Raw genomic sequence first — 12,924 nt, 5'->3', positions numbered from 1 at the left:
GTGTGGAAATACACAAAAAAAAAAAAATTATTACACGGTCTAATTGACAAGGCGCATGTTTACGTTAGGGTGCAATTGACATTTTTGCTCTGAAGAGCACTAACAAAGCAGGCAAAAGTCATATGAACTATGTCATGACAGCAAAACAACAAAAAAGTAACTGTGCCAATACAATGCAAACTGCCAGCAAGTTGCAGCCAATTTCCATGTCAAACATCCCATTGCTCAGTAGCTCCATTTGTACGTGTGAATTGTAGACCAAGCACCCTGCGAAGCACACAGAAAGGTTCACACACATACCTTCACACACTGCTACCGGGTGCCATCGCAGTTCAATTCCGGTTGCCGAGCCTTTTCACCCCTTTGCTCTGTCTTCAAATGGAAATGATTTCTATTGGCCCAAGGTGTCCATGTAAATAGGTGTAAATGAAACCAGATTATGCCTTTCTCCCAGCCCCCCTCCTCCCAAGGCGATTGTCATGTGATAGCAAAGAAGTGGCACATTAATGAAGCGCCTCTGCAGGGGTCTTTTCTGCCCATGTCGCCACATAAAACTATCAGATGGTTAGAGGAAGGACATGGAGGCAGCCACTTAAATCGTCTTATCAAGATAGAAGGGAGAGAGAGGGAGAGAGAGAATCTGGTCCATTCAAGCTGGCCTGAGAAGAAGGAAGCTTCACTTCTGCCTTGAGATCATCATTTTATAGGACGAGCCTTGGCGTTCCCTCACACAAACTGCGGATCGCGCATCAGCATAGGCTACTGAACTTTTATCCCACTGAAACTTGGGCGGGCTGCATTTACGGTAAAATCAGCACCATTTTTTATATATATATATATTTCATGAACTTTTGAAGAATTGTGAAATACTTCTGTTGGACAAATAAATATAATTGCCACTGAATTTGTACAACAGAATCTGGAAAGGATGCCTAGACCCGGGAGAAACACTTATAGCGACCAGAAACCTCCGTACTCCTACATTTCGCTCACCGCCATGGCTATCCAGGGTTGTCCGGAGAAGATGCTTCCTCTTAGCGAAATTTACAAGTTTATTATGGATCGCTTTCCGTACTACCGAGAGAACACTCAGCGCTGGCAAAATTCCCTCCGCCACAACTTGTCCTTCAATGACTGTTTCATTAAAATCCCCCGCCGCCCGGACCAGCCGGGCAAGGGTAGCTTCTGGGCTCTCCATCCCAGCTGCGGCGACATGTTCGAGAACGGAAGTTTTCTGAGACGCCGCAAACGCTTCAAGGTAATGATGACAGCAGACCACCTGGCACCCAGCAAGCCCTCTGACGCTGCCCACTACCTGCAGCACCATGCCAAGCTGAGGCTCAGCGCCCTGGCAGCGACGGGCACCCCTCTCCCCCAGATGTCCAGCTACAACTTGGGAGTGTCCCAGCCGTCCACGTTCAAGCACCCCTTCGCTATCGAGAACATCATCGCGCGAGAATACAAAGTGCCAGGGGGACTGGCGTTCTCCACCATGCAGTCCATGTCTGCCGGGTATCCTCTGCACAACCAGCTGACCACAGCTTGGCCCCATATGTACAGCACTAGCGTGATCGACAGCGCGGCGCCCATCACAATGACCAGCAGTGATTACAGTGCCTACGGTATGCCAATCAAGTCCCTGTGCCACGGGGGACAGACCTTACCGGCCTTTCCAGTCCCGATCAAGCCGACCCCGGCGTCGTTGCCCGGTCTCTCGGCATTGCCGCACCACATTCCCGCTTTCCTGTCGAACTCTCCCCAGTCGCTGAGCCCGACGTCCCCGCAGACAGCGACCAGCCAAAGCAGCCCTAACACCCCGAGCGAGACTCTGACGAGTCCCTCGACGCTCGTGTCGGTCGCTGTGCACTGACACGTACAGGTGTCGTTACCTGAGAACTAGGCCTCTTGGTCAAATCCTACTCCAAAGTTGAATTTTAATTATAGACCTTGAAAACGTACGTCGAAAACACTCGCTACAATCAAGGGAAGAGCTATCTACGTTGCTGTGACATTAATTTATGTGTATGTGTTTAATTTGAAGTGTTGCTTTTGATGATTCTAATCACATGGATCGAACACGGATATACTGTGAAATGGTCATCGTTTTCCAAAATATCAATGTTCAATTGAACTATTCTGAACGTAGGCCTACGTCTTTGTTTTATTGGTTGACTGTTGGCAAATTCCAAGCAAGCACTGATATCTGTTACATGTCTAAATTGCAGAAGGCAATTGCTAGTAATTTGACAGATTGGTGTCTATTCAGACCATTAAATGTTTTTTTTTTTTTTTCGTAAATAATTGTTCGTTTTCCATTTGGACGAGATTCCCATTTGCCGGCTTGGAATGCTCTAATTGTTCTTGACAACTAAACTTTTGTCTCAGTCTGCATACCAAATATAACCAACATGTCCACTTGATTTTAAAACACACACACACACACACACACACACACACTGAAACAAGTACAGTATTTGCTACTATATCGAACTTGAAAAACAAAATAGATTTAAAGGATACGTTTATCGCATAAGGCGACGTAAATTTGTGAATAACTGCAAATAATTGATATTGAATTGTGTAAAATGCACTTTTTAGTTAGATGTTTTACATTTTCTCGATTTTGCAGGAAATGTTTTGTGAGCATTTAATTTAAAGCCGTGGTGACCATGTGTATTAAATGCCGTCCATTTGTACTTTTTGTTCAGATATATGAAGCATGCCTTTTCCAGACTTTGTGTTGTTTTGCTGCAAGCATGCGTGCTTTTGAAAGCTGTGCAAAACGTCTGCATTAAATTATAAACGTGGTCATCAGAATATTTTTTCATTAAAATTGTGTAAACCTATACTTTTGCTCTTGTATTCGTTTGTGAAAGTAGTAAATGGGGTTTTCATTTTCTCCACACAGAGCACACATGTAAACAACGAGAATTCAATTATTATCGTTAATATTAACATTATTATTATTATTATTATTATAGGCCTAATTATTAAATCTGAGAAAATATTGGAAAACTGAAATACAAACTATAGCTTAAATATAGCTATACATTTTTATTTATTATTAGTTTTATTTTCTCTTCGAACTTTATTATAGTAAAACTATATTACAAAACACATTTTTTATATCATTATTATTTGTATTATTATTATTATTAAAACGGAAATAAATATGTGCGTATATCATAGCTTATGTTCACTAAGCATAAATTCTTAACTATATAAATTCGCTCGGTAGATCGGGCATGAGCACTTTTTTCCCGATCCAAACACATACGTGCCCCTCGAGGAAAACCCACAACCGACAGACTGAAATAAATGAATGAAACACTTGATTAGGATGCATGAAGTTACTATTCCGCAGTCGCAGCACAAACAAGCAGACTCATTCATCAGCACAGGCACTCATTTTAAGCTGTACAGAGACTCCGACAAGTCGAATTTAAAACATGTGATTTTTATTTGATCGGAGGATGCAACAGATGCATTTCTTAGAGAGAGCGACTTGTTGCAGGATTTAATTTTTTTATGATTTGTATTAGTTTGACTTTATTTTGGAATTTTACTTAGGCTATTTAACTCTATCCATCAGTTAATTATTGTACATAATCTATTTCAAATAAACTCTCAATAACTATTTCACCGTAAATGTAAATTGGCTACAAATTTGATTATTCTTACGTTTTAAGATTATTTTATTTATTTATTTATTGCTTTTATTTTGGTTTAGAATTTCCCAGTATGATTTCACACTCCTTTTCAATATTTTACCTCCTTTTTTTACTCTCAGATATAATGGGGGGTCCATTCATAAAGGATATGTCGCGGTCATAATGCGAGAAACAGGTGCATTGTTTGCGTCCCCGCAACAGAGAGCAACAGCCTTCTCCGGGATATTAAGCAAATACATTAGAATTCCGTCACTTTATGCAATTGAGCTGATCAAATAAAGGGTCTCTGGCCACTTCATTCACCCTCATTCACTTGAATAGAAAGTGCAAAGAATTGCAAACTTAGACTGGGCCACCGATGTAGATTTAGTCTTTTTTCAGAAAGACAAAAAGGCCGATTTCTCACAAACACATAGCTGACTGGGGGACTAGGAAACGAGTTCTGAAACCCCTTTGGAATTTAAATCCAACCCCTCCCCCTGAGAGACTGTTTGCACAACACTGCAAGTTTTCTCCACTCTTCCCCTTTTTCCTTTTCTTTTCTTTTTCCTTTCTCTTTTGACTTTTTTGTGTTGCATTGATGTTTACTCTAGGTTATTATACTGATTATACAGAAGTGTATGTTTAGACAGTCCTTTTAAAAAAAAGTGACAATATGAACAAACATTAGCTTAAACCAGTAAAATAAAGAAATAAGAAAACAGATAAGAGTTTAAATCAATATTCATTTTTTAATAAAATAAATAAATAGAAATGTTTTGGATAATTCACACGAAGCTTGCGTTTTGTTGTAATATTTTATTATTATTATTTTGCAATTGAGTTCTTGGTGTGGGAGTGTGTGTAACTGGGAAAAAAGAATATATACTAATATATAATAATATAAAACAAAATATAATAAAATATAAATAATAATAATAATATATACACACACACACACATATATGTGTGTGTGTGTGTGTGTGTGTGTGTGTGTGTGTGTGTGTGTGACACAAAGAGAGACAGGATTAGAGAGACATGTCTTCACTCTGTGCATTTCCATGCTTGCAAATCTGAACACCTCTGATTTCACGTTGGTTGTCTGCCCTCTTCGAATCCACACTGTCAGGCAAGTCATCTCTACCATCCCTCTGTTCACCGCATTATGCTGGAGAGCAGACGCATTAGTTGGTTGTGATTCTCTTAATAACGAAGGGCCTCTGTTGTGTTTGAGTGGGTTTACTCTGTTCATTAACACTAACGTAAACTCTGTTGTGTAAGCAAAGACAAAATTATGCCCCCACCCCCCCACCCCACCTATCAACTACATGATCCACTCCTACCGAGAAGAAGGTCATCCTAAGCAGGGGGGATGAAATATAGAACATGCCATGCAATACCACAATGTGGTAGTTTAATTAAAAGAATTCATTACAGTGGGAGCCCAAGGTAATTAGCATGCATAATTTATGATTTGCTTAATGCATGCTGGCCAAGGCGTCAGTAATAAACTCGACTTAACCTCCAGCGGAGAGAGAGATGAAACTAAGGTGTTTATTGTCAAGTAATAAGTCAAATCCAGGAGAAGTGTTTGACAGAACTTTGGTTGATACTTGGCTTTTGCTGAACTCGGATGACTTCATTTGTTTTGCAGCAAGTGAGAGAGGACTTGCTTGTGAACTTGTGATCAATCAGCAGTAGGCAACACATAAATTGTTGTCAGGTACATGCAATGTTGGAACTGGATGCTTTGAGGTGCAAACCAGTTTGTTAATCCAACAATTTTAACTTTACATCACAACACAAAGGGTTAAATCCTTTGAAACTGACAGAATACAAATCAGAACAAGTCATAAGTCTGTTAGTTGGCTGAAACTTCTATATGACTTTTCCACAATAGCAACACCTTACTTGGAGTTCTCTAAAGGTCTTTACTGACAGAATGAGGCCAGGTTTTGGTTAAGTCCACATTTTTTATGTTTCCACTCATATTATGGGCTGTCAAAATACTGTTGGTAAAAGCTGAAAAAAATAACCGACGTTAAGGAAAAGTTGCATCTAGTTTGCTCTGCAAATGTGACAAACTGCACTGCTGAAGGAAGAAAGCATGTGAAGTGTTTATGCTTTGCTGATGGCTATTGTTCTTTCTATTTTTACTAAAAACAACTGCAATAAACAAATATATGCATGGGCTCTTACAGTGCATTCTTTGCAAAAATGAAAGCATGCATTGAGGTACTATTAGATATGACATATTCTAATTGGAATTGCTTTATTGGATATATAAATTGAGGAATTTTTTGGCAATTTTGATTTTTAAAAATAACTCTACAGAATGAATGTGTCATACACATTTTGGCTAATATCATTGTTTGAGAGCTTTTAAGACTAAGTGCTCCATTAGAGTTTAGGCAGATCTCAGAAGCCTGTTTCCAGGTACGATGGAAATCGGAGAGAGTGGGGTTGGGCCCGAGAGGAAGCATGACTGGGCCGAACACCCATGTGTGCATGAAATTAGAATGTCAACATCTGATTCATGCTGGTGGGCAGTGACTGTGAAACAAATTATGTCAGTGGGAGGCGTCTGCCATTTTTTACTCTGAAGAGGCTATGAGCTGAATGTGGGACAGGCTTTGATTTCTACAGATATAGACAGAAATAATTGGTTGATTCTCACCAAACCTGTCAAGAAAATGTCATTGTCACATTTACTGTAATCCCAAATCAGTATATAAATAAACACAAAAACAAAAATATACTTTGCTTAAAGAAAATGAAGATGTTTTGTAATGTGACATTATTTTCAGGACACTTAAGCAAATTTGAACCCCTAATTCTCATTACTGTAATGCATCCAGATATTTACTTCTACGATTCCTTTTGTTTTCAATGATGATACTTATTACCATAACAAAATAAATATTTCTTTCCTTGATAACTGTTTTAAAGTAAAGAATCAGCAAAAAAACAAATAAGTACAGAGTGAGGACTTCTACGATGTATAAATACATTTTAAATAGTGTTTTTCACATTGCGGTAATGAGAATATCACAATGACCATTTTTTTCCACACGTTGTGGTAATGAGAATTTGGGGCTAAAATGTGCATAACTGTCATTAAAATAATGTCGCAATGGAAACAATTTGGCCTAAATTTGGTTAAAAAAAAAGTAGAATTCCTGATTTGTTTCTTTTGAGTTTGAAGTAAAATAGGACAAGGACATGTTCTTGACAGGTTTCTTGAGAATCACCCAATCAAAATTCCCATACAGCTATCTGAAATATGACAATATACAGTATGTAAAACACATATTTGAAATATACATTCTTACAGTATATAGTTTTCACTTATTATAACACTTGTACATATATGGAACATATATTTTAAAATACTACAGAAATGTAACATGCATTTACCCAAATACTAGTGGAATTTGAATATGCATACAAACAAACTCAATTCCAAAAATCCACAAGTCGATGTGAAACAGGAGATGTTAAACAGGTGAAGCAATCGTGCCATAGGATATAAGAAACCTCCAAAAACAGCTAGTCCTTCAAGAGCAAGGATCATTCAAGACCTGCACCTCATTTATTGACCACGGCGTGGTTTTTGTGAACAGCCATTTCTTTTTTCACTATTCCAATATACTGCTGTTGCTGTTACTAAAACTTTAAAACTAGCGGGTTGATGTCACGTATCAGAAATACAGTGACGCTGGTAATGACAATTCTCCCTGACCAATCAGTGATCAGCAGGATTTTGACATCACATTTAGTATCGGCTCGGCTCGCTTGGAGCCTCAACCAAGGTTACTATCCACAGTGGAAAACCCCCAAAAAGCGAGCAGAGTCGAGTTGAGTCAAGATGTATGTGCAGTGGAAAAGCCCCAATAGAGACCACTCTTCTCCATTCAGTCAGTTCCTTATGGATCAGCTCAAATCTCATTGTACCTTTTTATTGTTTATTATTCAGTTTCACTCAGGAGTACGTCACATAACGGAAGTAAAATACTATTTTATGTGGACTTTAATATTATATTTAATATCATTAGGAAAAAATAATTTCAGACATTTAAGAACAATGACAATTGTTCAACAATTTAGATATTATCTAACCCGTTTCTTCCATTCAGGTGCACCTGGTCTCTCAGCTTATTAAGATGTAAACCCATTTCCTCCCTATTAGTGTTAATGGGGCTAACTTAGCATAGCAGGGGCAGTAAAAGAGGGCCTAATTGTTATTCAAGATACATATGTGTATTGTCTCAGGAAGGTGATAACAGGAACCATTAGCTAGGATCTTTTTTAAAGGTCTCTACATTCACCTGCGCAGAGGCTGTCCTGTCTTACCAGTTTTTGAGGTCAACTGAACAGCAGTCTCAAAGCACATTTGTTTGATTTCACTACTTTGTACCTAATTTATCACAGTGTTGCATAGAAGGCACCTAACATCATGTCAGTTAGTCTCCTTGTGGTAATATTAATTATATCCTCTCTTAGATGCTGCAATATTAGCTGTAGGAAGAGTTTCCTGCATCCCCAGATGTTTTAGAGAGCTTTGAGGATTGTTGTTTATATGTTCAATTTGAGAACCCATAAATTAACATATGTTCTGACACTTGCAGGAACATCTAACGTAGTGAAGGCACGCCGAAGCCTCCAGACTCGGCAGGACTGCACAGGTTCAGACAGAACCCAGCATGAATTTTTCCTCGTCCTATTCATCACGCTTCAGGCTTATGCTCTGTCAGCCTGGGCCACCAGTCAGAATGCAGAGTGTTTATACTTTCTTAAAATATTATCTCCAACATCTTGGCTGATTCTGGCCAGTGGCCCACAATGTTAAATTCCGGTGACAAGTAATATACCTTTTTGCTGTTTTATAGTTGTTTTATTCTTTACATTGTGCAAAAAAGCAATGAAACAGTCTATTATCTATGTGTAATATATTTACAGAAGGATTTAAGGTAAAGTATGTACCTTACTTGGTGATATGTCTGTAATATTTGTTTACATATACACAGCTAATAACCCCCCAAAATCAGCTTGTTTGAAAAATCTGACACACAAGAAACTGCGTTTACATGAGATTTTAAATAATCAAGTTATTCTCTACTTTTGACATTAAACCTTGAAAAGGTATTCGCACAACACTTGCATACATTGGATAGGCCGGTAAGAACGCCAGTAAATGTATTTACATGCAACATGAAATCGGGGTAATAGGCAAATTACTATTCTTGTCAAAGACTAAGCTTACATGGACATCAGAAATCAGCTTATTGCAAGAAAGCAGCTTATTGTGAGAAAGCTGCAGTGGCAGCGGGGGCATGGTCAAGTGCCCGTCCGGAGAGATAAAAGCGGTAAGGGCACTTACACCTGAGCTAAATTATAATTAACACCAGTCTCTAATTACAGTGAGCACAGAGAGAGCAACATAAAAAGATCCACACCACCACCAGAGAGGATGGGGCGGAAGATGATGCAGAGGCATTCATAGACCTGTTAGAGTGGACAACTGAGGGCTGGAGCTGGCCGCGTGACCAATGGGCGACCAGGCTCCTCCCGCTCTTGTCCGGGGAAGCCCAGCTTGCTGCCCAACAACTGCCGGCAGCTAACCTCCTGGCCTACGATGACCTGAAGAAGGCAAGCCTGCAGTGGGTGGGTCGAAGCCTGGAGCAATATAGGCAGCTCTTCTGGTCCCTAAAGCAGGGGAAGTCTGACTGCCCATTTGCCTTTTCTCAGCGGCTCTGAGATGCGTGCCGGAAATGGCTGCTGGCGGGGAACCGTGACGTTGTGGGAGGTGGTACTGGAACAACTTATCCTTCGGCACCAGTGTAGGGACTTCAAGGAGGACACAGGAAAACAGGTTCCTATAACTCAGGTATGTGAGCTTTTATTGGCTTTTATAGGGGCACCACAACATGCCAGCTTCACAATAAACTTTAGCTTCACAATAAACTTCAGCTTCACACTAGACTATAGCTTCACAATAATCTTTAGCTTTACATTAGGCTTCCAGACACGACTTTCTCTCCCCTCTGCTGGCGGTGTGGCTCTTTTTATGCCACTCTCCCCATGCCCACTGTAATTAGAGACAGGTGTTAATCATAATTTAGCTCAGGTGTAAGTGCCCTTACCGCTTCTCTCTCCGGACGGGCACTTGACCTCTCCCCCGCTGCCACAGAGGCATATTGCGATAAAGCGGCGTATTGCGAGAAAGCAGTAATGTTGCAGTTTACATGCACTATGAAAGCTGCCTACTCCTTACTCTCGAATACATGCAGCTCCTAAGTAAGCAGCATTCTCCACAGCAAATGTAAGCGCAACGTAGTTCTAGTGGGAAGACTAGCAGCTGTACTTCATCGTACCATTAGCTAGGTAAATCCTAGCCAATCACATGTAAGCCAATGCTTTATAAGCCTGCTCACAATATCACATTGCTGTTTCAATGTGCTAACACGGCAACCTCCACCACCCCACCACCACCAGTTGAGTCCCATCCTGCACGGAGGTAGGCTCCTCGTCCCTGCCTCCTATCTCCAGCATGATATGACGGTTCTGAGTACAACTTCGTCGGACCGCCATACGGGGTTTACGCCAAAAAGAAACATTACATTTCTGTTTTATATTCATCAAATGTCATCTTAAATTTCACTCAAGTCTGTGAGTCTTCATGGTAGAACATACTTTCCTGTAATTGCGCTGCAATATTGGGGTTTCCTCTATTGTAAAACTCCGGGATTCCACCAGCATATATGCAATGAGATAATGGGATAATGGATAATGGGCGAAAATCTACCTGTGTCAACCGGGTTAAGTCTTTTATGGCTGGGTTATTCAGAGGTCGCTTATGGCCGATTTATTGCGTTTACATGGCCGCATGTGTTGTCGGCTTATTAAGCATAATTGGTGTAAGAACATACATGTAAACACGCTCAATGAAAGAAGCCTGGGTTTGCATAACATTTGAAATAATTGTATTATTCTCTGCTTTTGATGTCAAACTGTGACGTCAAGTGGCATACGCACAGTGTTGGGTAGTAACGAAATACATCGGAATTACGTATTTTAAACACAAATGATTAGTAACTGTATTCTACTACAGTTACATTTTAAATCATTGGTAATCGAATAATGTTGCATTAAAAAATTATTTTGATTACTAAAGAAATTACTTTGCATTTTATAGTTTTTTGTTTCATTAAATATTTAGTCTATTCAATTGGAAAACATTTACCCAACATTTTCAACTGCGGTGAAAAGGTGGATTTGACATCATTGATGAACTTTTCCTTTGCTAGATCAATAGAGAGAATCTGCATACAGTAAGATCAGAAAATTATGTCATTGTGTAAGCTCTGTGGGGTTTTGAATTAAGTTTGGAGCAGCAGAAATAGTTAATCATGTGTAAAATGCCATGTGAACGTTTAGCTTTATGCTAAGCTAAAATGCTATTTCTAGCCCCTTTACATTAACCTGTTACCATATAATTTTTTTCTTTCAAGAAAATGGCAGTGACCTCTGTGTCGGAGGTGCTTAATACATAGTTACACTGATTATTCACAATTGACGAGGAAATTATTTTATCAGTGAGTTTCTTTTTAACTTAATTCTCAAAGACTATAAAGTGCAGCATTAAAATGAGGCTGTTTGACAATTATATATTTTTTCTGGTTACACAAGTGCTTAGCGCCTGCCCATGCCATCTTTGGCCACGGAATTTCACGGTGCAAAAGTATTAGGTGTGACTGCGCTTAATAGGCACAAATCTAAGTGTGTTGATCTGATTATTTGTTAATGACCTTTTACTGAGAAAGGAAAACTGATTAATGCATGAATATGACCACAGTCAGCTTATTAAGCATAATCAGTGTATGTAAATACATTCAGTGTATTGTTGTTTAAACATTGTGTTTGTGAGCTCACTTAAATTGTGGGGTGAATTTAATTGAGTTGTTTTTTCGTTCTCAGGTTAATAAACTCTAAAAAAATATCTGCCACTCTTCTTCTCCCCAAATGAAAACACCCTACCCATTGTATTGGTAAATAACCTAAAAATAATATTCTGTAATTGCTAAAATCAGAGCAAAATCTTCCTTGAAGTAGGTTGAACCAGAGAGGTAAAATGTCTGCTATAGTGTCCTCTCTCTCCCTCTCTCTCTCTCTCTCTCTCTCTCTCTCTCTCTCTGTCAAAGCTCATTTAACTGCAAACACAAACATCTCCTTTTAATGATGAGACCTAGCAGATTTGGCACGAGGGTGTTTGGGTGCTAAAGGGTCTTCCCTGCGAGGCGTTAAATATGTTAGGACAGTAACAGCCTCTGTGGATTTTGTAGTATCCCTGCTATTTCCCCTGTCGCGACAAGCTAATATATCACTGTTGATCTGTATCTCTGATTCTGTAGTGGTAACTAACACCCCGCATAGCCACTTCAAAGGCCAGCTGGGCAGCATAGGTGTGGGAGGGAGGCTGGGAGAGCTGAGGGCTACATCCAGGGGTGGGAAAGGATGATGCTGATTAGTGGTGTTAGAGCAATCCACTACGGGGGATTGGGCGGGCGTGGGGGAGATTTTCCAGGAGAACTGTGGCTGGAGAGGGAGCCCATTGGTTGGGGAGTGGGACCGAGGTGTGTTCCTTGACTATCTCCTTATCCTTTTCTTTCCTGCTCTCTTGGTATTTCTTACCTTGTACTGGGTCAAAGCACCACTAGAGCCCCAGCGATTCATTGCATACATAGGAAGTCATTGGTAATTGCTACTCAGCAGGGTTTTGGGAAATCCAGCTGCATTGGATTATGTTGTTAGAGGGTCTAACTCTAAATTCCAAGCTCTTTTTTGTGAAATAATGTCCGTTCTCATCTTCTCTAAGTAAAAATTTATGTGGTAAAATTGTGGTTCTGAATTGCTGAGACGTGACCCCCAAATGCCAGCAGTGGCATGCCCTTATCCTCAAAGAATGTGAACAAAACTATGCAAGGTAAAAGAAGATACGATCCAGACTACATTAAATAGAGTTTCACTCGCAACTAGGGTTACCAACTGACCTGTACTAGTAGAAAATTCCCTGTATTTTGACAGAAATTAAAACCTCCCTGTAAGCAGCTATGTTGGATGGTAAAATGCGGCAAAAAGCCCCATATTGAAGGCTTCGTTTCCCGTATTGAAGCTGCAAAAGGCTTAAGGAGGACCTGCATAGATTGTGCTGACCACAGTGTTTTGTGCTTTGAATCATTGGCTGCTGAGAGCATGAAACCATTGAAATTCAAGA

General features: G+C 39.8%; 1 protein-coding gene across 1 annotated transcript; it reads left to right on the top strand.

Annotated features, from left to right (window-relative positions):
- The first annotated feature begins 576 nt into the window (after positions 1 to 576).
- On the top strand, positions 577 to 2,837 carry foxb1a (forkhead box B1a). The gene is made up of 2 exons (XM_052120159.1): positions 577 to 805; positions 917 to 2,837. Exon 2 carries the CDS (start codon positions 929 to 931, stop codon positions 1,868 to 1,870), a length of 942 nt encoding a protein of 313 aa, XP_051976119.1. The 5' UTR covers positions 577 to 805; positions 917 to 928; the 3' UTR covers positions 1,871 to 2,837.
- Positions 2,838 to 12,924: the final 10,087 nt, after the last annotated feature.

Source organism: Xyrauchen texanus, chromosome 46 (assembly GCF_025860055.1).
Source record: "Xyrauchen texanus isolate HMW12.3.18 chromosome 46, RBS_HiC_50CHRs, whole genome shotgun sequence".
Classification (NCBI taxonomy): Eukaryota; Metazoa; Chordata; class Actinopteri; order Cypriniformes; family Catostomidae; genus Xyrauchen; species Xyrauchen texanus.
This window is presented reverse-complemented; position numbering and strand designations above follow the sequence as displayed.

What these genes read in the sequence shown, in the direction of transcription:
- foxb1a (XM_052120159.1), top strand. Translation starts at nt 929, where the DNA reads ATGCCTAGACCCGGGAGAAACACTTATAGCGACCAGAAACCTCCGTAC.